General features: G+C 47.6%; 1 protein-coding gene across 1 annotated transcript in view; it reads left to right on the top strand.

Annotated features, from left to right (window-relative positions):
• Positions 1 to 27,288, top strand: part of EIF2AK1 (eukaryotic translation initiation factor 2 alpha kinase 1) — a 326,533-nt gene that overhangs the window by 206,082 nt on the left and 93,163 nt on the right. Inside the window, exon 11 of the mRNA XM_085629019.1 lies at positions 20,759 to 20,865. Coding sequence (XP_085485145.1) covers positions 20,759 to 20,865 — 107 coding nt within the window. The remainder of the gene's footprint in view (positions 1 to 20,758; positions 20,866 to 27,288) is intronic.

The raw sequence follows: 27,288 nt of genomic DNA, 5'->3' as shown, positions 1-27,288 counted from the left end.
GACACTCACTTTAAAAAACCCATATCCAACAACTTATCGATGCTCAATTTCTGCCTTGAATTCGTCCAATTTAGGATGTCAACTAACTCCCTGGAGGTAAACCCCACAAAGACTGAATTTCTCCTGTTAGCCAACATCACCAGACTGCCCCAGATTCAGGCCTGACTCTCCAACTTAAACATATCAGACCTACTGATGTACCTCAACTGACCATGCAAAATCTCTGGGGTTCACCCTTGACACAGACCTCTCATTCAAGCAACATATGTTCAAAATGACCAAGACAGCTTGGTCCCAACTATCCTTGTAAAAAGTGAATCAGGCACTCCGGACGTCTGTACAATTGTTATTCCTCTCCCATCTGGGCAGCCTCGACAAGGCAAAACACTTTGCTCAGCATTCTTCCTGATACCACTCTAGCAACCCTAAAAGATATCCTACGTGCAGTGGCCGTGTTAATGGATGACTCAAAGAAATTCAAGTGCATCACCTCCCTGTTAAAAGACCTACACTGTCTCCCCCTTTCACACAGGTTCATTTTCAAGGCTAGCTTCATCACATATATAAAGTCCTCAAACAAGATTCAAGCTTACTTGACAAAGAAACTGGCTGCCTCTGGGGGGCAGTACCAGGATATTGGGGGGCAGAACCAGGAGCCTGGATATTGTCAGACTGGATATTGTCAGACTGGAGACCAAACGCTGCAAGAAAGAAATAACAAGAATGCAAGCCATCTCCATTCATGTTCCATCTTTGTCAACATCAGAAGAGCACCGACTGACATACAGTTCGGCAAAGGCTGAAAGACTCACCTTTTCAAGGGGCTTTACATCTAAACCAACAGTCTACCCTTGACGTTAACTCATAGCTTGCTAGGGACATGTTCTGTCCGTTGCTCTTGAGTTAGGCTCACTCTCCACAAACACTAACACATACACACACATGCATGCATCTTTCAATCAGCAAGACAAGACTCTGCTTCAAAATGTTAACACAAAAATTAAAGACTTGGTAGCAAGGAATATGCACACACCTTTCACAGCACATTTACGCACTGCCAAACTGTCATAGCCGTCCTTTACTTCCACTTTCCGAAGAATAGGCATCACTTCACAGCTTTTTAGTTCTTGATTTCGGCATACAATGCAACAAGGACCCAACTCCACCTTTCTTCTTCTGTGTTGTTATCACTGATTCCAGTAAATCTGTCCAAGGACACTGCTGACCCAGATCTATTGTAGTCACATAGCACTGGGGCTGAGCACCCATGGCCTGTCTGCATGCTGTTTAGAAGAAGTCTTCCATTTTTACTTTTGACACATTGCATAAGGCTTAGCAGTGCATAACTAGGAAGTGAAAACATTCCTTGCTATATGCAAGTGACTCATTTCACAGGTCCTCCAGCATTGAGACATCCTTTTTGAACATTGTCTAATGGATATTAGGAAGGGTCCAGCAGGCACCTAACTGGGTGTCACTGGCAACAATGAGGGCACCTTGAGGCCTTTCACACAACTAAAGGTGGAACATTTTCAAAGGTGCCCTACAGACTAAAGTTACTTGAAACTGCATTACCGTGTCTTGGTAACCTTAAGGTACCTGAGTAAGTGGTGCCTTTATGGGATAATTCTACTAGTCTAATCTAAGATACCTCTGTGCCTTACATAGGTTGGTACTCCGGTCCAGGTTGAAGACATTAACGCTGTGATTTGGGGTGACATAAGCTTATGCACCTGAAACTTATTAATTGGAGCATGCATCCTAAAGTGAATATCACTTTGGGGCAATCATTTGTGGTTGTTCCAACTGTTAGCTTGAGGGAAAGTCTTGCATTCTCATCTTCTATGACTTTGGATAATAATGACATTTCTCTTTTTTTAAATATTGACAAGAAAGTGTACATTTGGCAGGTGAGTGAACTAGTGCAGAGCTGTCCTGCTGGGTAGCAGCAATACGAGCTATATCTGAAAGAAACACGTTAGTTAGATTCCTCACCTTAGAATATCCCCAGGCGTCAGGCTGGATCCGGCAAGATTTTTCGTCAGCAATACCCCTTGCGCGTCGCTAGGCGTCGTCTGCGGCTCCGCGTCCGTCGTCGTCGTGCGCCGGAATGACGTAGTTGGAGTACTTAGACGCCGCCCTCGGGTGCTGACGTCAGTTCTTTTTTCCGCGCTAGACAGCGCCGATCCGGGAAGAGCTTACCCCTTTAGTCACTTTTTGACTAAAACTTTTTGGACTCTTTTGTCTTCTCGATTCGAACTGGTGCCGGTAGGATGCCTGGTTTTAAAGCCTGTGACTCCTGTCATCGACTGATGTCGATGACGGACCACCACCGCCGGTGCCTTTACTGCCTGGGGGCCGACCACGATGTGGAGTCGTGCCTCGACTGCCAGGCCTTGACCTCGAAGGCTAGGCGAGAGCGGTCCCGTAAGCTTCTCGAGCTCCGACACTCTGCTCCGTGCCGTTCACGGTCCTGGTCCAGGAGGAGGTCGAAGGACCGGTCGCGGAGTCGCGGAGTCGCAGCCACCACCACCGCTCGTCGGGATCGAAGTCTTCGGGTAAGTCGAAGCATGCTAAGAAGTCTAAGAGGCGACACCGCTCTTCGGACTCCCCTCGCCGGTCGCGCGACTCGGTCGAGGGTCCAGGTGGTACCACCCCCGCGGCTCCGTCGGAGCCGCGTCCGTCCCCATACCCACCGGTCCCTGAGACTGACGCGACTCCGGCGGAGATCAGTGCCTTCCTCTCGGCCATGAGGTGCCTGGCTCCGCTGTCGACGCCTGCCGGCGCGCCTTTGGGCCTCGTGGGCTCGACTGGGCGACCTAGCAAGCCGGCGGCTCCGGCCCCGGCGCCGTCGTCGACTTTGGTCCCGACGCCGCAGGTCCCTGTGGGATCCAGGCCTGGATCTCAGTCGGTGCCGGTCGACCTCACGACGCCTCCTCCGCCGGCGCCGTCTCCGGACAACGCCATGCCCCGGACCGGGCCCGGCGCCGTCCGGCGCTGCAGCCTACGCCGATGGATGACAATTTCATCTACCGTCCGGCTCCGATTATTCCCCCTGTTTATCAGGAATCGGATGACGGGGGCGACTGGGAGGGGTCTGAGGACCCTCTGGCCATGCAGGCCAACTTATCTCAGGACTGGGCAGATGAGCTGGGGGATGCCAGTGGTCTGGACACCTCCCCAGACACTGGTTTCATCTCTCCTCCGACTGTGGCTTCAGAGGAAGGTGCTGCATTTTCAGTGGTGCTGCGCAAGGCGGCCGAAGCCCTTGGGCTGGAGCTGCCGGCTGTGGCCGTGAGGACTAACCTCCTCACTGAAGTGCTTCAACCGTCAGCAAGCTCCTCGGAGCCTCTGCTGCAGTTCAATGAGGCACTAGTGGACGTTCTGAAGGGCACCTGGTCCAAGCCCTCCACAGTACCTCCTGTGGATCGGAACGTGGCCAAGCGCCACCGCCCTGCTCCGGGCGACCCCAGTTTTCTGTCCCAACACTCCACGCCAGAGAGCCTGGTTATCCAGGCCTCTACTTCCCAATCCTCCTTCCCGTCCGCTCCCCCGGATCGGGAATCCAAGAGGCTAGAGCAGTTCTGTAAGAAGCTGTTCTCTTCCCTTAGTTTGGGACTGCGGTCCTTGAACACCGCTTGCCTCTTGGACCGTTATTCCCACTCTCTGTTGGATACGGGGATGCAGCACGACATGCTTTTCGATGTAGACTAGACACTACTGACTCGCTGGGTAGGGCGATGTCAACCACGGTGGCGCTCCGCCGCCACACCTGGCTGCAGTCCACGTCTTTCACAGGGGATGTCCAGAGCACCCTCCTGGATATGCCCTTTGATGGCGCTCGCCTTTTTGGCGAGAAGGCGGATAGTGCACTGGTGCGCTTCAAGGACTCCCAGGCTACGGACAAGTTCTTGGACCTCTCGGGCCGCGACCGCAAACTTCCGCCTTTCGTGGCCAAGGAAGGGGCGCCCCCTCACGTCCGCCTAGCCACTGGCCGCAGAACCAACCTGCAGGCGGACGTGGATTCCGCCGAGGCGGTACCGGGGGTCAACGTGCCGGTCAGTCCACATCAACCCCGGCAGCATCAGCCTCAAAGCCCTCCTAGTCCGTGCAGTCAGGCCCATTCCACGCCAGTGGGAGGCAGAGTTCGCCATCACCTGCTCCACTGGAGTTCCATCACGTCGGACAGGTGGGTGCTGCAAATCCGAAGGGGCTACTCCCTCCCCTTCGAGACGACCCCTCCAGCCATGCCACCGCAGTGCCACCGCATGTCGGGGATCACTTGAATCTTCTACGGGAGGAAGTTGCAGCCCTCTTGGCCAAGGGGGCTGTCGAGCGCGTTCCTGGTCCAGAAGTAGGTCGTGGTTGCTATTCCCACTACTTTCTGGTTCCCAAGAAGGGCAAAGGGGGCCTACGCCCTATCTTGGACCTCAGGAGCGTCAGCGCCTTCCTCCGGAAGGAGAGGTTCAAGATGCTTACCCTAGCTGAGGTTCTGGCTGCCCTGGATCCAGGAGACTGGATGGTAGCGTTGGACTTGCAGGACGCTTATTTTCACATTCCCGTCTTGCCGGCCCACCGGCGTTACCTGTGGTTCACGGTGGGTCAGGAGCATTTTCAGTTCACGGTGCTCCCCTTCGGCCTCACCAGTGCCCCTCGGGTGTTCACGAAAGTGATGGCGGTGGTCGCAGCTCATCTGCGCAGATCAAGGGTTCCAGTCTTCCCCTATCTCACCGACTGGCTGTTTAAGGCGGGCTCGCCCCAGCAGGTCGTCTCCCACCTACAGACCACGGCCGACCTCGTGCATTTGCTGGGGTTCTCCATCAACGTGCCGAAGTTGCATCGGAGTCCCTCCCAGAAGCTCCTTTTCATCGGGGCGGTTCTGGACTCGGCGCAGTTCCGGGCTTATCCTCAGGAGCAGCGGGTCTGGGATATTCAGGCTCTGATTCCCATCTTTTAGCCTCTATCCCGGGATTCGGTCAGGTTGGTGCTGCGGCTTCTGGGTCTGATGGCCTCCTGCATCCTGTTAGTGCATCACGCTAGGTGGCGAATGCGGGCTCTGCAGTGGGACCTGAAGTTTCAGTGGGCCCAGCATCGGGGCAACCTGTCCGACCATGTCTTGATCTCAGAGGGCGCTGCAAAACCGTTGCAGTGGTGGCTCACGAACCGCGATTGGGTCAGCGGTAGATCCCTCTCCCTACTCCACCCGGAGCACGTAGTGGTGACGGATGCGTCCCTCCTGGGATGGGGGGGGCCACATGGGGGAGGCGGAGATCAGAGGACTCTGGTCTCAGGCGGAGTCTCGGCTCCATATCAACCTTTTGGAGTTGAGAGCGATCCGACTTGCACTGAAGGCATTCCTTCCCGTTGTCCGGGGAAGTGTGGTGCAGGTGTTCATGGACAACACCACCGCCATGTGGTATTGCAACAAACAGGGCGGGGTGGGGTCGTGGACCCTTTGTCAGGTGGCTCTGCGCCTCTGGACATGGCTGGAACATCAGGGCATCACCTTGGTGGTTCAACATCTGGCGGGCTCTCTGAACGCCAGAGCAGACGAACTCAGCCGCCGGTGCATGATGGATAACGAGTGGCGTCTCAACTCGGACGTGGCGCAAGGCCTCTTTAGGCAGTGGGGAGAGCCTTGGTTAGACCTATTTGCCACCGAAGAGAACGCGCAATGTCAGCAGTTCTGCGCGTTGGAGTTTCCAAGGCGGCTCTCGCTCGGGGATGCTTTTCGTCGCGAGTGGAGTTGCGGTCTGTTGTACGCCTTTCCGCCTATACCACTTCTGCCCAGAGTGCTGAAGAAGGTCAGGCGCTACCAGGCCCAAGTCATCTTGGTGGCTCCGGATTTGACACAAAGGTACTGGTATCCCGAGCTACTCAGTCTGTCAATCAATCCCCCGATACGACTGCCTCTTCAGGAGGACCTTCTGTCGTAGCAGCAGGGGACGGTCCTCCACCCGAACCTGTCCAGTCTCCACCTTTATGCGTGGAGATTAAGCGGCGACAGTTGATGCCATTTGACTTGCCTCCTGAAGTCTGCGATGTGATTCTGGCAGCCAGGCGTCCCTCCACTAAAACGGTATACACCTGCAGGTGGAACAAATTTGTGGCATGGTGCACAGCAAAGGCTGTGGATCCCCTTTCCGCCCCTCTTTCTGAGGTTCTCCTCTTCCTTCTTTCTTTGGCCCAACAGGGCTCTGCTCTGGGCACTCTTAAAGGTTATCTTTCTGCTATCTCTGCCTTCTCTCTTCAAATCCCCTGTTGTTTCTCGATTCCTTAAGGGCATTGCTCATGTTTCCTCCTGCCCCTTTCCTAATGCCTCCGTGAGATTTGAATCTTGTTTTGACATATCTGATGTGCGCTCCCTTTGAGCCACTTCATAATTGTCCTCTTCGTCTCTTGACGCTTAAGACTGCTTTCCTGGTAGCCATCACCTCTGCTAGAAGGGTGAGTGAGCTCCAGGCTCTCTCTTCTAAGCCTCCTTTCCTTTCTATTCATCCGGACAAGGTTGTGCTCCACACTCGACCTTCCTTCCTTCCTAAGGTTGTGACAGTCTTTCACATCGGGCAGTCTGTTATGCTGCCCACCTTCTTTCCGCCTCCGCATCCCTCGAAAGAGGAAGAGCGGCTCCACCGTCTGGACCCAAAACGTGCGCTGTCCTTCTATCTGGACCGCACAAAACAGTTCAGGGTGGATGACCAACTCTTCGTTGGCTACGTGGGCGCTAAGGGGCGGGCGGTGCACAAGCGGACCATCTCTCGGTGAGTCGTTTTGTGCATCAAAGCTTGTTACTCCTTCGCTAAAAAGGAGAACCTCCTGTTGGGCCATGGCGGCGACGACTGCCCTGGGTCGGGGAGTCCCCTTGCAGGACATTTGTCAGGCAGCAACGTGGGCCTCGCTGCACACGTTTGCCAAGCATTATTGCCTGGACAGCCAAGTCCGGAGAGACGGCTTCTTTGGCCGTTCTGTTCTCCAGGACTTTCTGGTGTGATCTTGGTTCGCAGACCCACCACCGGGGTTGTTATTGCTGGGGTATCTATTCTAAGGTGAGGAATCTAACGTGTTTCTTTCAGATGAACAAGTTACTTGCCTTCAGTAACGATGTATCTGTAAAACATTAGTTAGGTAGATTCCTCACCGACCCACCCATCCTCCCCGTTCTGCGAACAGACATGGATATTCTAAGGTGAGGAATCTAACTAACTAATGTTTCTTACAGATACATCGTTACCGAAGGTAAGTAACTTGTTCATCCTGCACCTGCTCTTACTGTAGACAACTAGTCCAATTTACAGGCAGCTTCAAAAAGGTAGAATCGAGTATCGCTCAGTACTACTCCGGTGCATGTAAATACAGCTGGCTAGGGTATGAATCTCAAAGCTCATTTATGGTACCAAGTATAGCTTAAACGCTTATACTATCCTGCCGCACTCACGATCAGTTGACAAACCGATTACACTGTTCAATCTTCAGGTCTTTTGCGGCTGCATCCTGAGGTTCGACCTCCTTTAAGCCAGCCTTAAGTGTGTTATGGACAGGCCAGCTTATTACTAAGTTTCACTGTTTAAACAGCTGTGATAATCTCTCTGGCAGCACCCTGACGACATAAGAGCAGAGGTCCTCAATGTTCTTTTAAAATCCCTCCTCTGCTAGAGTGAAAAATAGCCAGTCTAATTCTCCCTTGTCAGGAGATAAAATGTATACTTTGGATCATCATGTTCTGGTTTCAAATTTGTTTTGATGTCTGTTTTGTTGCTTAACAATATGTTGTCCTTTCTTTCATGCTACTTGTACTGTCTTTGCTTTTTTCTCATTCTGTAGAATTTCTTTGTGCTTGTTTGGGAAGTCACCTCCCAAACAATATCTTTTATTTAGTTGCTGCTTGTCTCTGAGTTTGTTTTCCCTTTAGCAGTTCTTCACCTGCTGCCTTTCCACACCTTCCTTATGTATTTGTCTTCCTTTTCACCCCTTCCTTTTGTTTGCCCCACCTTTCAACTTGTCATCAGTCTTATTTCTCCTTTTGCGTCACCGTTCTGCACTGTCGTTGTTGCCTGTTAATTGCCCTCCTTGTTACCAGCTTTCTCTTGTTTCTCCATGCCTGTCCAATGCTGCACCTTTGCGCATGTTTCTCCTCTTTGGTATGTGCCCGTCATTCCTATAATGAGGTGGTCATAAATACCACAAAGCACCTGAATTTCGAAGGCAGACTCTGGATAGTTAAATGTTGTAAGCTGGATATTGTTAAACACAAATTTTCACACATTTTTTGACCTGGAAGGCCACTAGTCCAAACCTTTCCTTTGATTGGTTAAAGGTTGTCACTTTCAATGCATGCTCTTTCTTAGCTTCCAATCTCCACCCTGTTTCAAGACTGTACAATGAAAGTACAGCAGTTGCTGATATTAGTGACCAAAAAGGAAGCATGAGTTTTACACCAAGTTCTTAGTGATGGAAATCTGGATATCCACCTACTCAGCATCTTAGCCTTCACAAAGTCAAGTTAAAGAATGTTTGTCATCCATATGCTCTCTGCATTCCAAGTGGGTTTATGGCTGTGTCTGCCCTACCTAAAATGCCCCATTTCCAAGTGTAGCAGCCTCACAGGAAATCCCAGAATACTCAGGAACTACCTCTATCAATGCAAAATAGTTGTTGGTCCTTTGGTAGTGATGGACGCCCTCCTATGTCAGAAAGGTGTACACACCTTTTTCTACTTATCCATACAACTAATTGGCGAGAGCTTCCTCTACCAAGGAAGCATCAGATTAGCTGTATCAGGTTCTGCCTCTGCTGTTCTACCTGATCAGAATGGACTGGGAAGGACAAGCCTCAGTTGCAGAAGCTCTTGTTCATTGCAGCAGTTCAGAAACGCTAAGGTGGGGGCAGCCGCCAGCCTAAACATTCTTATATCACATGGAGGTTCCAGGTAGCCATTGGATTGATTGTTTTCTGTGTCCAGGTGGTGCCTTTGACTTCTCACTGTGATCAGGAGATGGGCCTGCAGTCAGCCTTACTCTATGACTTGAGGGAAAGCATAGACCACTGGTTGTGATTAGCTCAGCCTGCGTTTTACTGCGTCTCACCTGCGCCTTCCTATGACTTTCAGGTTGCACTTTCATTGGTTCACAGTGAACTTTGTTATGCAAATCAACATGCTCAGAGTTTAGGGCAATTATTGGAGCTCCAAGTCTCTTCCTGTTACCCTGGTTTTAAGTGTGTTGACCCTCTCATACTCCACCTCTGAAATATCCCAAAACAAGCACAGGTGCCAGCCCTTTGCAACAGTGCTAACTAGCGGTCAAGCTTTGGAAATTATTCTTTGCTCAGGACAGATCGTTCTTAGTAGTACATTTGACAGGACCTTTTAGCACACCAACATTTTCTGAGCAAGTTGGTTTATGCTTCTTACACATGGGAGCCAAAATATCCTCTGCCTCCTAGCCAGGTATTCCGTGACTCCTTATGTAGTTCCTTTTGAATATAGTTTGAAAAGGTTTATTAAAACACCACTGTCAGATTGTATACCACAGATACAGAACTCTAAAAAAGTATTCCCTCACAATGTTAAATGAACTTACACTGAAGAGCAATACTCCTAGCTATTTAAATTTTTAAGAATACGGTGGCTAGATACCCCTTGTAGTGGCCATTTCTGTAGAGTAACTATAAAATGCGGTCCAGAGTTCTCTAGCAGATTAGGATGTGTGCAGATCGCATTCTCATTAGACACCAGGAAGTCAACAGCCAGCTACAATAACTGCATATTAACACAGTAAAAGATGAACATTTCTCTGCTATCCTACAGGCTACAGGAAACACACCTGTCACAGACTGAGCAGGATAAAATGTGCAGAAGGTGGAGGGGCCAGATGTTCTTCATCACTTATTCCACCTATGCAAGTGGGGTTATAAAATGGATACAAAATGGTGTTTTTTAGTTTATTTATACCGTGCTTAATGTGCAAGGCACATATGCATTCATGATGGGTAGATTAGACAGGACACCTGTTGCAATTGGAGGGGGGTATGTGCCCCAAACTTGGACCCTTCTAAGTATTATTTGGGGCTAACAGAATGGCCTAACATACTGTGAATACTGGATGGTGAATTTGATAGGGTGGCGAATATACACTTGGGTCACTTGTTTCCACCTCTGCCCCATGATAAAAACTGCCAAAGGTATATAAAATTGTGTCAACACTTGTCTCTGTTGGATGTCTGGTGAAGCTCTTCTCCAGTATAAAAGGAATACTCTTGTTATTTCCCCATTCGCTCTCTATTCTTCCACCTAGATTGTATATTTTGGATGCAAAATATTTATGGTTCAGTTGACGATTCAGTATACTTAAGCAAAACTTTTAGCAGACCATAATCCTCTAGTAGAGCTGCAGTTGGTCAGAAGATTGGCTCCTATTCTCTCCTGGTAGTTGCAGCCAATAAAATTGGAAGGCACTGTCTTCAAAGCCACATTGCAGGAGGCATTAATTGAATATGTAGACATCAACGTGGGTACTGCGCCTACCTGATTGATGGTATGAGAAGACCTGAAGGTGGATATACAGGAAATATCTATTAAAACGATCATAGGATGTTGTAACACAACACTAAAAAAATATTAACTTTGGAGGCTGCTCTAAGAACACAGAACGTGAATCGATGGTGCACCCCTCCTTGTCCTCCACATTGTTACAGACTTCTTTTAAAAACATAGTATGCTGTTGCATAGACTGCACCGTGTAGACTACCAGGAATACAATGCATGCAAATGCTGATGAAACAGGGAGATTACTGGCTAGAATTATGAGAGATAAGACTGGAAATCCACCTGTCACTGCTATAAGTGATACCGGGGGCATACCCAATAGTTGCTGTTGACCATTAATCTGGCATTTACAACCTACTATTCACAATTATATAAAAGTGCACACCAAGTTGAACAAGGAGAAAATGGTAGGCATGTGTTTGTTTGTCTCAAAAGTCTCTTTTTTTTTTTTTAAGGCAAGGGAGCAGCTTATCAGCCAAGGTTCTGGGCTGTGGCAAGCTTCTGGGTAGTGTTATGACTGTGTGTCCCCATGCAGGCCCTTCCTGTTGGCTTGGATACGGCTCTTTTGCATTAGGTTACTTCCTCTAGTGTCTGACCTGTAGGTCTTCCCACTATTTGCATGTCGAGTAGCAAAGCACCTTCATCAGCTTCCCCCGTTAAATCTCCAACGTGGAATGAGGAACACAACTAGTAGACATTATACATCTGTATTTTGTGGGTGTCTTCCCCTCTACTGTTGCCCATACAACCTTGATGTCGAGTCCCAGCGTTGAACAGAGAGAAGGCTACATGTCATTTCGCGAGGGAGAATGGACATGGTGTTTGGAGACTGAAGTGACTGAGGAGACCATCATTTTTTCCAGCAAACACATGGAGTTCAGCGGACTTCAGCATTCACCCATACTGATGTGCATACACACCCACAAGTCACAGGCGCCCTTCATGCATGTCCCAAACATGAAAAAGGCGAAGGAACCCAGGTATGGTATACCGTATACTGGACTGTACCATTTACACAAAGAAGCTGAAGTTCCCATAAAAAGGGTACACATAAAAATTCCTATGTCTAGAAATCACGCTGCCATCTTGTAGCTTGAGGAGGGAGTGCAAGTGTGACTAAAAAGGGTTCCCTTTTATTGACCCTTGACATCCGAGTCCACCACTGGTGTTGACAAAAATGGGTAAAATTGACAAGCTCCAGTGGGCATGCTGGATTGTTGAGCTCACTGGTGGAAAATTATATAGAGTTGTCTATAACACATGGAAAGGAATGGCTTCCCAAATCTGTTTAGAGGACTTCCATTACAATATTTCTAGCATATAAAGAGCATTTGTGTCATTGGGTTCTGGAGATCCCATTTGGAAGCAGATAAAGCAAATATTAACTGTAGCATATCCATTGTGCAGACACATTAAATTATATAAATTTTATGGAATATTAATGGATAGTTGGCAGACTGCAGATTTAATGTCATGCACAACACATTAAGGACAACTTTAAACCTAGAGCTATTGTCAAAGTGGACTCCAGAGTCTCGCAGTTGTCTAATGAAATACAACAAATATGCGCAAAGGCAGAAAGTCTGATGAAATTAAGGTTTGTTGAGTTGAACAACAAAATCCTGAGCTACAACAGAGAAGGAACCTACATTTCATTTCGGCACATATCTTGATTTTTCTGAATCTTCAATTCCGGAAGCTAATTCAATTCCCCTTCTTGACTGAAAACAGTAATGTAAGTCTTTGCAGGCCCCTGTTACGCCCCTAGAGAGGGCTTTGTTTGACTGTGAAAAGCAGGTCTTTGTATCGACACAGGCTAAAAGTATTTTTAACTCTGCCACGGCCTGTTGCTTCCTTATTCCAGCTCTAAATCCAGAATGAAAACTGAATTGAGAGTATTCAAGAAGACTGAAAATTTTGAGTTCTCCAGGGGGCAAAACTCTGAGGAGTCTGGCACATCAGAAATAAGTGGCCCTGAACCAAGGTAGCAGGCAAAGTGTTCAACCATACTCCTTATGTAAGTTAAAACTTTGAAAAGAAAACTAGTAAAGGAAACGGAAACCTTCTGTGTTGTATGGGGCAGAAAGACTTATAAATATAGTATGCCCGAAATGCCTTTTCCCAAAGTTAGTATGTGAAGTGGCTTAACAAACTGGCTAAGATAAGGAGCAAAGAGTCAGGAAACCCCCAACAGTGTGGCTGCTGGGAAGAATAAACTTTGAAGTCTGCTGCACATGCCTGCCTTCATGACCCCCAGAGACTCGCCACCAGATTGCCAAGCAGAGCTGATATGCTGGAATCAAAAGGCTCAACTGACAAGCAGTAAAGCACTCAAACTGAAGTGAGCGCACCCCAACAATGAGTCCTCCAAAGCATTATGGCCAGATCCTCCCCACAATGTGAGCGCTCCTTTAGTATCTCAACCACCTGAAGCAACCGAGAATTCAGGCATGACAAAAAGTTGGTCATGACACTGAAGTGTATAATTGGCTTCATTCCTAAATCTGTGCTCACATCTTTATTAGTAAATGAGATTGGTTTCATGATAGCGATGTTTTGCTCCGACGCACATTATGGGTAAAAAAAAACTTGAAAGTCCAGCGTGTTACATTGAATTTTGGATTTGATAAGTATTAAACCTTTTAGAAATATGGGATGGTGTTTGGCTCCCTTAGACAGGACTGCTGCAGGTTATTAAAAGTAAGTCGTTTTACAGGTGGATCTGTCTGTGGGCCTATCATATCTGAAGCGAGTGCGCTCTTGCCATCCTATGGCTAAGAACTTTGTGAACCTACATACGTTGAGTCCTATTTTGGCCCGGAACATTATGGTATTATAGAATGGTTGGGTATTTGTGGTCAGGTACATCTTTGTCTATTTTGTGTCGATTTTCAGAAAGTCATATATTATTTTTTATGTACGTTTCTATAACTTCTGTTCTGGGTACTAAAATACTGCATGGTGCGTGTAAGTTATCCTTTGATCAGTTCTATGTGTTTACTTAGAAAATATATGGCTGTGACTGGGTTTCTCTGAGTGCTGGATTACCCTCTGCAGTTGTGTCAATTTTAAGGCATAAGAAAACATTGGGTTCAAGGAAATAAACTTGACATTGCTGCAGTCTCAGCTCTTTCCTATCCTGTGGAGTGTGACACTGCCCTACACCCCACACCCTCCCCTACTGCATTCAGCAGTCTTTTTTTTCTTGAACACAGATGTAGGAGTGTTCTATATTTCAGTTTACATTATTGAGCATTTGTATAACATACAGATATTGGATCACAACGACATAGCACTGCCATATATAGGAGGGCATAATGAGGCAGAATTAGTACAGATATCCATATGAGTGAACTTCAAAATGTCAATGATCGCTTAGGAGGGTTCATGTGACAATACACCTGGGAGGCAAAAAGAAAACAAGCATTTACAATGCAATGGTCTCGGCAATATTATAGGTAGAGCTATTGGTATTGCTCATTATTTTTTTTATCATTTTCGTATCCCTAAATAAATGGCATTGTCATTTCTATTGGCATTAGCTTTTTTTGCATATGTGATACCTATTGCATTAGCAGAGAGAGAGTGAGGTAGTGAGATAGAGAGAGAGAGTGAGGTATTGAAATAGAGAGTGAGGTAGTGAGAGAGAGTGAGTTAGAGAGTGAGGTGGTAGTGTAATGTGGGGCATACCCTTACTTTTCACAGTGTAAGCAGGAACAGTGCCTCAAGTCTCACATTGTACGGGTGAACACAACCTTGCAGGATGCCATAGACAACCCAAGGCCTGAAGTTCTGATCTCACACCGTGTAACGTCACCCAGACAGAGCAGATACCTCCACCGGTGCAACCAGCAGCACCCCCGCGTTACAAAGCATAATCAGGGAACAGAGCCGTGACCCCACCCACAAGCCGAAACTAAAGAATTAAAAACACACACACACCATGAAAAGAACACCCAACCTGAAAAGGAGGGGCAGATTCCCACACTTCCAAACAGTTCTCTAACGCCGTTTTAGTCTAGGAGCAGCCTGCAACTATAGAAGTTCAATGGAGGTTTTTTGGTCGACCTTGCAAAGATGAACGTCCGTGACGCCCCTATCAGGACTGACACCTATAATCGGCATGTTACAGAAATAAACCAGCAGCTAGCACTCAACCCGCTGAGTTATCTAATCATTTAAAGTGATACAGCGCCATTGTGCGCGAAGCCCGGTCTCCAAGGCAGTTCACAGTACTGTGCTCGCCTTACCTTCCTCCAGAGCGTTGCCCAGCTGTAGGTTCCCGTTGCAATCTTCGTCGATCGCCCCCTGCGCTGCGTGCTCCAGCACCCCATGGCCCCCTTACACTCCGGCCCACCCCTTGTTCAGCTCGGATTCAATGAGGGACGTGCACGTCCAACAGGACGGAAATGAAGGCGGTGCCACGGGGGCAAGTGGCAGATGCACCGGCGGACAGCAACATACCCCCACAGACTGGCACACGGTAGCATAAGGCGAGAAAAACAAGAGGCACAGACCGTCTGCCAACCACTCTTACCGCTACCGACCCACTGAAACTACTTTTGCACGTATCGGACCACCACCAGGAACTCTAACCTTCGCAGCACGACTGCCCCACCCACACTAGCAGGACACTACCAGTACAACTATCCCCACCACAAACATACACCCCGACTAAACTCCGTGCTAGCGCACTAAACACCGCTGCCTCACAGCCACCCAGCTCCCGACTCTTGTCTGCCTCAGCTCTGATTATCTGCACCTGGGAGGGCATGTCCAACTCCAGGAAAAGGGTGGAGACAGCAACACGTGCATCGCTGGTGAGGAAATAGAAACAGGAATGGGGAGGCTAGGAGCAACAGAGAACGGCGAAATGACACATAATCGTGCTAGACAGAATGGGGGCGCTTCTAGGGGAGACGCGTGCAGCTGTGATTTTCCAGGTCCCCCTTCCCCGCCCCCTGTCTCCAATAATGGTACGTTCCTGACAGTTTAGCGGAGGTATTTCTGCTGAATTTATTGCAAATCTGAACGTAGGTTTCTGTGTATTCATTTTATTAGGTGATTTCTGTTGGAAAAGGCATGCCGGCCATCATAATTTATGTTAAAAGTTTAGGTGGTACATTAATAGGAACACACATTACCCAAGGTCCGGGGCATTCTATGTCGAAAGAGCATTGCTTGTACAGTAATGGATTTTTATTTGATAAATGAATGCATCCTGGGTGTTGTAGTCTTGGCTTGCTTCAAATGAACATATTAGTTAACACATTTGGAGGAGAGCCCGTGACTGCCGCCACCTTTCTCCGAGGCGAAGCAGAAATGCCTCGGAGAAACGCAGCGGCGGTTTCAGATTCGGGGGCGTGTTTCTTTTTCTCTCCTCTTGCCATTGGCTTGTGGAGAGAAAAACACGCCTAAAAAGGGCGTGGCTAAAAAGTAGAAAGAACAGCAAGGAACACGCCCCCGAATCTGGAAAAGACGGAGCCTATTTGAAGGGACGGCTCTCTCCTCCAGTGGCTGGCCTCCGTTTAGGAAGCCAGCCAATGGAGGAGAAGCTAAAAGAGAGGCGGGCTAAATAGCCACTCTAGAAAACATTAAATCTCCGACTTCAGGTTCTGCCTTCGGCAGACCGGTAGTCCTCGACCTAAACATTGCAGTACTTGTCATTCCTGGGGCCCAGGAATCCTGAATCTGTTGTTGTGAATAAATTAAATTTTTCCAACTTAGCAACATAAAGGAAAAAACATACGGAACTGTTTCTCCACATATGGAATGACATGTCGTATACTGAGGATTAGGCTATGTCAGGGCGCCGCGGTGTCTGTAGCACTGGAACCCTGGAATGCATTGTCCACTGATAGAAGGTAGTCACATAGTGGCTGCCATTTGTCCTTCAGCCTGGGTGTTGGTGACTGTAGAGAGGCTCACTGGTGGCGTTGCAATATTCTAAGCTGCCGAGCCAGGCTTTGGCCGTGGGTGGGTGCCACCTACCCCAGTCTAGTGCGACTTCATGCTTGGCAAGAAGGAGGGGCTTAGCAGTGAAGCGTTGAGTGCTTTTTGGGAGGCCCTGTACATTGCCTAACTTCGCCAAGAACGGGTCCGGGTTAGGGTCAATATCAGTCTTGGGCCAATCTGGAAAAATACCTCATGCCAATATGATGCAATGCTTCTACATGTGTATATATAGGATATATGTCGATACAACGGAAACCAATACTTCATATGCTTTTACAACGAAGATTTTATTACGCAAATACCATTACAACGCATATTTATATTTCGCATACTGTTACTTTGCAAATGCATTTAAAATTCTTTTACTACGAAATCAAATACTACGCATACTTTTACAACGCATTTTTAAACGAAATAACTATATATTTTTTTTAAAATGTAACCTAAGCCCTGGAATGGGATGCATGGTAAATAGGGGTTTAGAGTGGAGGAGTACAACTAACCTCCGGAACCCTACTTCCATTTATCTATACCTCTACAAACATTTATTTTATACTTTTAAATTAGTCTTACCTTTTCACCACTCTTCTATGCTTCTCCTCCTTTCCGCCTCGATATTCTATATTACGTCATTACCTATATGCGTCTACGTACTACATTTTACTTAAAAATCAAGAACGGATAAATCTTTTCTTTAGACTAATATTTAACCGTGTCAATACATTTTAAACATAATTTTTTATAACAAAAAAATTGGATCGGCAACAGTTTCAAATAATAATTTTTTCTTGTATTCTATTTTTTTTTCCGTCCCGTATTATGTTACACAAATTGGTACTGCCCCAACTCTTCCTCGCTTTTTATCACAATCTGTAGTGCACTTGCTGTACTTATCCTTGGGTTGTGGTGTGATGTCATATTTCTTCCTTTTGCGATGGAAATCTCACAGATATTATGGGATGTTGAGATTGAGTTTTAATATCAAGCCTTCTGAGTTTTCTCGTGTTTTGATAAAAGAGCAATTCAGTCGTGTCATTAGGACAGCTGTCATTTTCCTAGTTCACATGTACTTTTAATACTCAATTTATTACTCAATACTCTAAATAATCAATTTATTACTCAATAAATAATCTTATTTTCAAATTACCTCCTTTGAAACACTATTTTCGTTGTTACAGTATTTGTGTTGTAACGGTATTTGCGTACTAGAACCATGCGTTGCAAAAGCTTGCGTAGAAATAACACCTGCGAAGTAAAAGATGCGTGGTAAAGTTAATGCGTAGTATTGGACGCGTGCTAATGGTAGTTTACCGTATATATAAGGACCCCCTGCTACCAATATCTGTTCACAGGGCAGGGCAAATACAAGTGTTCAAAACTGTTCCCTAGGCAACTTTTATTCTATATGGCATTAGAAACCATAATTGCTACATGCTAGTAGACAAAGCTCAGTGTACACAACATAATACATTATAAGAACTTTTTATTCATACAAAACGACATAAAAACTGAGTTTTTTTCTCCTTGGATAGACACTACCTGTGAAATTACATACAATAAAAAACAACAAATTTCACACTCTCATTGTTCTCTCGAAACATATAACAAAAACGGAATGGATTTCCTATATCTATTGTCCATAAATACAATCCTATTCAAATGCTCTCAATAAATTCAACAGTGATATACAACCAATTTGATGTAAGCTAATCACAGTGTTGCCAATGAATGTAAACTTGATTGTCGGGAAATACTCAAATGAAATGTCAAGTCTAAAGAAGAAAAGGATATATTAAAGTTGAGAGATACAATGTGGTGTCTTTAATCTATGATGGATCTTCATGGAATCTACATGCGTTTCGGTGACCCAAGCGCCTTCATCAGGATAGCCACATTTGTAATCTACCAAATCCAAAACTACGAGGAATAAAGAAATGATGCATCGAAAAGGAAGTTGTATTGATGTCGGCAAACTTCAATCCTCAGGGAAAAATCGCAAAACGATCCGGATGTGGTCGATACTGGAACCTGAAGTATGGATACAGGGACTTGTATATTCAAAACCTCTAGGCCCAATAAATGGAGGTTTCAGGTTAAGAAAACGTCCTATTTTGTGATATTCATCCGACACATGGAGACATGAATGAAGAACTCCTGGTAACAAACAGCCACTTTGGTAAAATATATATTCAATGATAGCTTATTCTATTGTGATCACTGGGTGTGATGTAAGCTCTGCGCAAAAACTTAAAGTCTAGGAGTTTATAAAGATAATTGGGTGAAATGAGATGCGTTTGTGTGCAGCAGACCGCCCATATTTTGTCGGTCAATTGGCGCCCCAGGTCTGTTCTCCCAGTATTCCCTGAGTTTCACATTCTGAGCGGGCACTAAAGCCACAAATACTTGATATAGTTTCGAGACAAGTTGACCCCCGCCACGGTCGTCAATCACTAGAATAAAGGGGTGAATTCATCCAACGTTAGTGGATATGTCGGGATGTTGGCTCACAGCACGCTGAATACGGTGCATTACAAGTAGTCCATTCTGGAGACCATGATGAAACTGGCGTCTGCAGAGTGCTCAAGGGCATGCCCGTCTGGGGAAAAGGTCCCCAAATGTGGTGAGGGTGTATTGCGCCATTGTGCGCTTGACCAGGGTTTCCTGGGTTATGGGGAGCCAGTGGTTATCTGGCAATGCCAGTGAGGATGAGTAAAGTAATGAGCCTCCTTGCAGTCGCGGGAGTTTTCTCCACGCCCAGCATGTGGTGGATAAAGTCTGTATGTCAGTGGAGTCAAGGGGGATCCCCGCTGAGAGGATGGAAGCCAGAGACGTCGGTGCGGCATGATCAAATTTGGCCTTGGTATAGTGAAGGTGTGCGTCCATGTGTAACTAGTGGTGGGCAAACTGACATTGCTCAGCCAGATAATAGAGGTGTAAATGTGGCACGCTGAACCCGCCTCTCCCGTAAGGAAGTACCAGTGTGTCCCAGCACACCCACGGGTGTCTGCTGTGCCAAATTTGTATCAAAATGCCTCTCAGTGTAGTAAAGAATGAATTGGTGAGTGGGATAGGAATATTTAGAAAAAAGTGGAGGAAGCGCGGGCGAACCACCATTTTTAGAATTGCGATCCGCCTGGCCATCGACTGCTGAGGGAGATAAGTAGGGGACCAGGTTCAAACTATAATTCTTGATGCATGTTAGCCTTCTGGAGGTGTCGGACCAAGGAATCCATGGCTGTTATGAAAATCAGCTGGGACTGAGGACATCCCTGCATCGTTATTTGTGCAATAGGAAAGGGGGGTGCTCAAAGATCTGTTGGCCCTGATGCATGCCATGGGGGTCAGAGTATGACAGTCTGATCAGTGAGGATCCACCTGAAGGGCTTTGGGCCCATTCCACCTGGGCAAAATGGCCACCACATCTCTCCAGCGTGGTGTTCTGGTTTCAGATATCTGCCAAGCGGCCACGTGGGCATTGCTGCACACATTTGCCAGACAATATTGACTGGACTCCCAGGTTTGCAGAGAAGGCCTGTTTGGTCGTTCTGTCTTGCAGGACTTCCTGGTTTAAACCTTTCTGCAGTCCCTCCCCCGGGAATGGCATTGCTTGGGTATCTGTTCAAAGGTAAGGAATCTGAGTCTAGATGTCTCGATCAGATGGACAAGTTACTTACCTTCAGTAATGCCTTGTCTGGTAGAGACATGATCTAGCAGTGGATTCCTTACCGACCCACCCATCCTCCCTCCCCCCTTTCGGATTGGTTCTAGTGTTGAGGGCTTTTCCCTTCAGGGCTCTAGTTGCCTTTTTTTAACACACCATGGTCAGTCATTTCATGGCTCTGTGCTTCTAGTGTGGAAAGTTGCGAAAAGTACTGACGTCAGCGTGCTGGAGTGGCGGTTATATTGACGATGCGGACGACTAACACAAAGCCTACGACGTCACACAGAGTTTACTGATGCAACCTCCCGACGCGCAAGGGTACTGCTTTCAAAAATCTTCCGGATCCAGACTGACACCTGGAAGTTCAAAGGTGAGGAATCTGCGGCTAGATCATGTCTCTGCCAGATAAGGCGTACCAAATGTAAGTAGCTAGTCCATTATTACCTAATTAAAAAAAACACAGATAAAATGAAAAAAAAAAAGAATAAAAAGATCCTGATGGAACCAGGTCGTTCCTGGAAAATATATGCTCATATTTATGCTGCTTTCCTGCTTGTGGAGCATTATTTTAAATGCAAGGTGTAATTTCTGATTTTCAGACCCTTACTATCTGGTGGATGCCAAGGTTGCACTGAAAATTTTTAAGGAATTATTAGAAGGTGTATACTACATACACACCATGGGAGTCCTGCATAGAGATCTTAAAGTAAGTCAACAACTGACAGTGAACTAAGTCAGCCTTTATGCATTTTAAGAAATTTTAAATAATGAGTTTGGCATGCAGTGACCGTAGCTTGCTCCTCAGTGATGAAAGAGACATTTGTTATTTAGTTACAATTGAAACTTCCAGAATACCTTTATTATGTCATTGATATTTGGTCAATTTTAGTTTGTATTATTATTATTATTATTTCTGATTTTGTATAGCGCCTGGTTACACTGTCAGTGTGTCCCCGCGCTGTCAGAAGAGCTAGTTGCTCCGTCAGTCAGACAAGACGGGGCTATTCTTTAGGAAAGAGGAATGTTTTAAGTTTCCTGCGGAAGATGAGCTCCGATGTTTCCACTCTTAAGCTCAGGGGAAGAGAGTTCCATTTATGTGCCGCCAAAGTACGAAAGGATCTACCCCCCATTCTGGCTCTCTTGTGTCTGGGGACAGCGAGGAGGCCTGCTCCTAATGAGCGGAGTTGTCGGGTAGGCGTATAGGGGCAGAGAAGGTTCCGAAGGAAGGCCGGGCCCTTGCCATGTACGATCCTGTGACCAATGCATAGGACCTTGAAGTCGATCCTTTCATTGATCGGAAGCCAATGTAGTATTTGTAGAGATTTTTTAGAGGCGGCTCTTCTAGACAGCCGGAGGACCAGGCGAGCGGCAGCATTCTGGATTGTCTGCAGTCGACGCCGACTAGTGGCGTTGGCGCCTAGATACAAAGCATTGCCGTAGTCCAGTCTCGACGTGACAAGAGCGTGGACCAGGGTCTTCCTTGAGGATTCTGGGAGCAGGTCCAGGGTCTTACGGAGTTTCCGTAGAATCGAAAAGCACGTACCAGCGACCCGTCTGGTGTGGTAGTCGTAATTAAGCTTTGAGTCCACCCATACTCCAAGGTTCTTGACCTGATCACTGGGGGTAGGGAGAGGCCCCAGGGTCTGTGGCCACCAGGCAGATGACCAGACTGAGGGGGGTTTTCCTACAATCAGCACCTCAGTCTTGTCTCCGTTCAGACGGAGGCAGTTCTTCGCCATCCATCCAGCCAGCTCTTGGAGGCATGATGAGAAGTTCGCGGCGGCTTGTTCAGCAGGTTGGGTCAGAGCGACCACCAGCTGAGTGTCGTCTGCGTATGTCACTACTTCCACCCCATAGCGTTCCGCAGTAGTAGCCACGGGGGTGACATATAAATTGAAAAGGGTTGGACTGAGGCTTGATCCCTGAGGCACTCCTTGACCGAGGTCAAAGGTGTCGGAGCGTGCTCCTCCTTGCTCCACCGAGAAGCTACGGTTAGTAAGAAAAGATTCCAGCCATAACCAGGCCGTGCCTGTCACCCCTCCTTTCTTCAGACACTGTAGCAGCGTATGATGTGCTACAGTGTCGAAGGCTGCGCTGAGGTCCAGGAGCACTAGTGCCGCCACATGCCCGGCGTCCACGTGCTTCCTCAGTGCCTCAGTCGAAAAAAGGAGGGCTGATTCTGTGGAGTGGCGGGCCCGGAAGCCCGATTGGTTGGTATGCAGGAGGCCTCTGGACTCTATGTGTGCTGAGAGTTGTTGGTTGACCAGCTTTTCCGCCAGTTTTGAGAAGAAGGGTAGGAGCGAAATGGGGCGCAGGTTGCTAAGCTGGGACGCACTGATATGGGGTTTTTTCTTAAGAGGCAGTACGACTGCTTGTTTCCACCCGTGTGGGACCTTGCCAGTGTTAAAAGAGGTAGACAATATATGGCCTACATACGGTGCCAGAAGACTCATGGCACTGGCCAGGAATTTGGCAGGGGCAGGATCGTGAGGGGAGCCTGATTTGATTCCTTTAGCAGTGGCTATCAAAAGGTCCTCTGTCGGAACCTGGTATGCTGTAAGGCAGTCTTCGATCTTTGCCTCCCAAGTCGCTTCTTCCTGAGGAGGTAGAAGGTTGGAGCCAGTTCTGGCATCATCAGGGAAACTGGTGTAAATGTCGCGTACTTTTTTGTGAAAAAATTCCGCAATGACGTTACAAGATTGTACTGAGGTATCGGCCTGCTCTAAAGAGGGGGGAGGTGTTAGCACTATCTATACGGTCAGCGTAGAAGGTCGCTTTGGTTTTCCTAATTTGGAAGTGGTATTTTTTTATGCTAGCTTTGTACACATCTCTTGCCTCTGGTGAATAGTTCTTTCTCCAGGCACGTTCGAGCCTCTTGCAGGCTGCCTTGGTTTCTCTAAGAGCTGTGCTGAACCAAGGTGCAGTTTTAGTTTGCCGCTCCGGGCCCTTATTGGCCCAAGGGGCAGTGATGTTTAGGGCTTTAGTGATGTGTCCGTCCAGGGCCATGCAAGCCTTGTCAACATCTACTCCTAAGTCTGTGAGGGAACCATTCAGTAGGAAGTGATATTCAAAAGAGTCCATGGAGAAACGGGCCCATTTCCTTTGTTGTTTATTGGCGCTATGGTGGGTTTGTTTATGGTGAGTCTTGACTAGGAAGTGAAAGGGGACTAGGAAGTGGTCGGTCCACAGCAAAGGAATGGGAGGGTCCTGTTTCAGATCCTCCAAATTACTAAAGATGGGGTCAAGTTGGTGCCCCTGTCGATGGGTCGGGAGGAGGGAGGCTATTTCTAATTGTATAGTTTGCAGCTCTTGACGCAATTCTTGAGCAGCTGAATTGTTGAAGTCTTCGAAGTGGAGATTAAGATCCCCTAATACAAGGAACTTCCTGTATCTCATAGCCAATGGGGTAGCGTTCTGGATGAGACTTTCCGCGAAGTTTCTACTACCTCCCGGGGGTCTATAGATTAATAGGCCTTTGATGACCGTATTTTTGTCGATACCGATGGAGAAAGCTCCAGTTTCGCTATCTTTTATATTAGCTGGTTCGAGGGAGCATGTCATATTCACTCTATAGATTATGGCAATGCCACCTCCCCTTCCCTTAGGTCTATCCTGCCTGCAAATTGCATAGCCAGGGGGAAGGGCCTCCCTGACTTCAGGGTCTGAGTCCTCGTCCAGCCAAGTTTCAGTGAGGCATAGTATGTCCCATTTGTTGTCTATTATAAGGTCGAATACTTCTAGTTTATGTTTTTTGAGAGAACGACAGTTAAGCAGAGCGCCACTGATTTTCCTAGTGTGCTCTGGACGGGCGTTGTCGTTGGGCGTGCTTGCTTTAGGATGCTTATTGAGGATGAAGCCACAGTGTTCACAGGGATTTGTAGGACTGCGTATACTGAGATCAATACTGTGCTCACATACCTTAAAGTATTTGTTGCGAAGGTTGAGGAGCTCCTCTTTATCGTATCGGTTATCTGGGAGGTGAGGACTAGGGGGTCTGGCCCCGTGCCCCGGTCTGCCGCGGACGGGCGCAGACGGGCTTGCCCTAGGCGCGCCTTCGGCGCGCAAACGGCGCTCCCGCTGCGCTCGTCCGCTGCGCTTCCGGAGGCAACACATGATATGGGCGGGGGAGGGCGTGGCCTTGAAAGTGGGCGTGGCCTGTGCGTCGCCGGGGAGGCGAGCTAGGGGTCGTTGCAGCCGTCACGAAGGACGCTGTTTAAGATTAGGTTCAGGTAGGTGAAGCAACAAGCTTAAAATTGAATAAACACAGTTAAAAACAGATTTAACAAGCTTTTTAAAAAGAACGTGTCTCCCGGCGTCTGCCTGCGGAGCTCTGGCAACTTCTGAAGGCGGCGCACAGCGCGCGCGCTTTTAAGTGAAGTCACAGAGGGGGCGTGGCCTTGAAAGTGGGCGTGGCCTGTGCGTCGCCGGGGAGGCGAGCTAGGGGTCGTTGCAGCCGTCACGAAGGACGCTGTTTAAGATTAGGTTCAGGTAGGTGAAGCAACAAGCTTAAAATTGAATAAACACAGTTAAAAACAGATTTAACAAGCTTTTAAAAAGAACGTGTCTCCCGGCGTCTGCCTGCGGAGCTCTGGCAACTTCTGAAGGCGGCGCACAGCGCGCGCGCTTTTAAGTGAAGTCACAGAGGGGGCGTGGCCTTGAAAGTGGGCGTGGCCTGTGCGTCGCCGGGGAGGCGAGCTAGGGGTCGTTGCAGCCGTCACGAAGGACGCTGTTTAAGATTAGGTTCAGGTAGGTGAAGCAACAAGCTTAAAATTGAATAAACACAGTTAAAAACAGATTTAACAAGCTTTTAAAAAGAACGTGTCTCCCGGCGTCTGCCTGCGGAGCTCTGGCAACTTCTGAAGGCGGCGCACAGCGCGCGCGCTTTTAAGTGAAGTCACAGAGGGGGCGTGGCCTGTGCGTCGCCGGGGAGGCGAGCTAGGGGTCGTTGCAGCCGTCACGAAGGACGCTGTTTAAGATTAGGTTCAGGTAGGTGAAGCAACAAGCTTAAAATTGAATAAACACAGTTAAAAACAGATTTAACAAGCTTTTAAAAAGAACGTGTCTCCCGGCGTCTGCCTGCGGAGCTCTGGCAACTTACTTTGAGGTACAAGCATATATTCATTTTCCAAAACACTTGACTGATTTTACTGTTATGGTCGTAGTCCTAAGTTTATTTTTTCTTTGCAAAAATGATAGTTGGGGAAAAAGGTTACAAAATGTCTACCACCAGAAAAAGCTAAGGAATGTCAATGTATGTTTTGAAGTTTATCCTTTTTTTAATGTATCATTTTCCGCAAAGAGACCTGGCTTGTTTTCCACTTGGAGACATTTGGTATAATGCCTTTTTTACAATAGTCAATAAAAAATGAGTGCCATTAAAACATCTGTGCATATTTTAAAACCATCTTGGCTGTAACTATTTTTAGCTGTCTATTATTGTTACTGTTGGATGTTTCTGTGGTCTTCATCCATGCACAGTGCTTATGGTAGGATTCAGTATGTCATAAAATGGTAGCCTTTTATGAGTTGCAGGCCTCAGGCATGTCTGAGGGTTTTGCTGTCCTGGTCAAAAGTTTCAAATGTTTCAAGCAGGGCTTCACAGAGAGCCAACATCGTAGTATAATTTAAAAGAAAATATTCTCATGGGAAAGCTAAAAGACACAGTTCAAACACAAGGCATCTATGGGTAAAACACTGAGCAGGCTTGCTCCAGAAACTATAACAAACATTGGGGAAGGCAATAGGTCTTGCTTATGCCAGAACTATTGGCTTTGTCCATGTGTTTTAGCCATGTTGTACACCAGTGTGGCTGCTGTTTAACATGGCTAAAGTTAATAGTGTACAGGAAAGTGTTGTAGAGCGGAGTAGAATGGTGAAGAGTGGAGTAGAGTGTCGTATAGTGGAGTGTCACGCAATAACGTGTCGTAAAATAGAACCCATGGCTGTAGAGTGAATTTAAAGTGTCATAGAGTGGAGTAGTTGTGTGGAGTGGAGTGGCGCAGGGTGGAGTAAAGTTGAGTGTCATAGAGTGGAGGGGCTTAGAGTGGAGTAAAGTGTCAAGGAGTGGAATGGTGTGTTGTCGAGTGAAGTAAAGTGGCACAGAGTGCCGTAGAGTCAAGTGTTGTAGAATGGAGTGGAGCGTCGTAGAATGGGGTGTAGTGGAGTGTCCTGTCCTGGATTAGAGTGTGGTAGAGTGGAGGGTCACTGAGTGAAGTTGAGCGTTGTAGAGTGGAGCAGCATACTGTGGAGTATACATGGTGTGGTAGCACACTGCCATTACAGACAACACACTTTCAATTGAAATGACAAGTTCGAGGCATATGAGCTGCAGATTATACACTGTGCATAGATCGCCATCTGGTGTTGGGCCCGGATGTTTGCAGTTTGTTTTTCCTCTTGGAAAGTCTTTGGAAGTCACGAGTTCGGTGACTCCTCCTCTGGTTCGTATTGCGCATGGGCTGCTTCGGCTCCATCCTCAGATTGTTTTTTTCCGCCATCGGGCTCGGATGTAATACTTCGCGCTCTGGTTCCAAACTTCCCAGTTCACCGATCGACGCACAAATCCTCGCTCATCGAGCTTCTTCAAAGATATAAATCATCTTACTCATCTTCTCTTCGGCACTTCTTCGATTCCGGTGGTCGACGGCGGCCTTCGGGCCTATTCCGGCTCCGGTCCCGGCTGATGGAAAGAACTCCCTTCAAGAAGTGCCCTCGATGTGGGTCCAAGTTTCCCCACACCGATCTCCATGAGGTGTGCAACCTCTGCCTCTCCCCAGAACACGAGGCCCGAGACTGTCCCGCCTGCAAGTCTTTTCGCTCAAAAAAGACCATTTGAGATCGACGGGCTAGACGTAACATGGCGCACTCCTCGACCTCCTCTCCAGTCGACATCTTCGGGGACGACGTCGACGCTCCGGGACAGCAGGACATCGAACAGGAGGACGACGACCTAGTCAGCGCTTCCGAGGCCGACGACTCAGATGTGGAGGACATCACCCCGGCGCAGCGGGTCGTGAGTACAATTCACCCTCCCACGCCGATACCGAAAAAGGCTTCGGTCACACCTTCGCCTCCGGACCTAGGCAAGACCAGGGACACTGCTTCTCACACCCCACCTTCGGGCCCGGTA

The sequence above is a fragment of the Triturus cristatus genome, chromosome 10 (assembly GCF_964204655.1).
Source record: "Triturus cristatus chromosome 10, aTriCri1.1, whole genome shotgun sequence".
NCBI lineage: Eukaryota > Metazoa > Chordata > Amphibia > Caudata > Salamandridae > Triturus > Triturus cristatus.
Note: the sequence above shows the minus strand (reverse complement) of the source record. Positions and strands in the feature narration are given on the sequence as shown.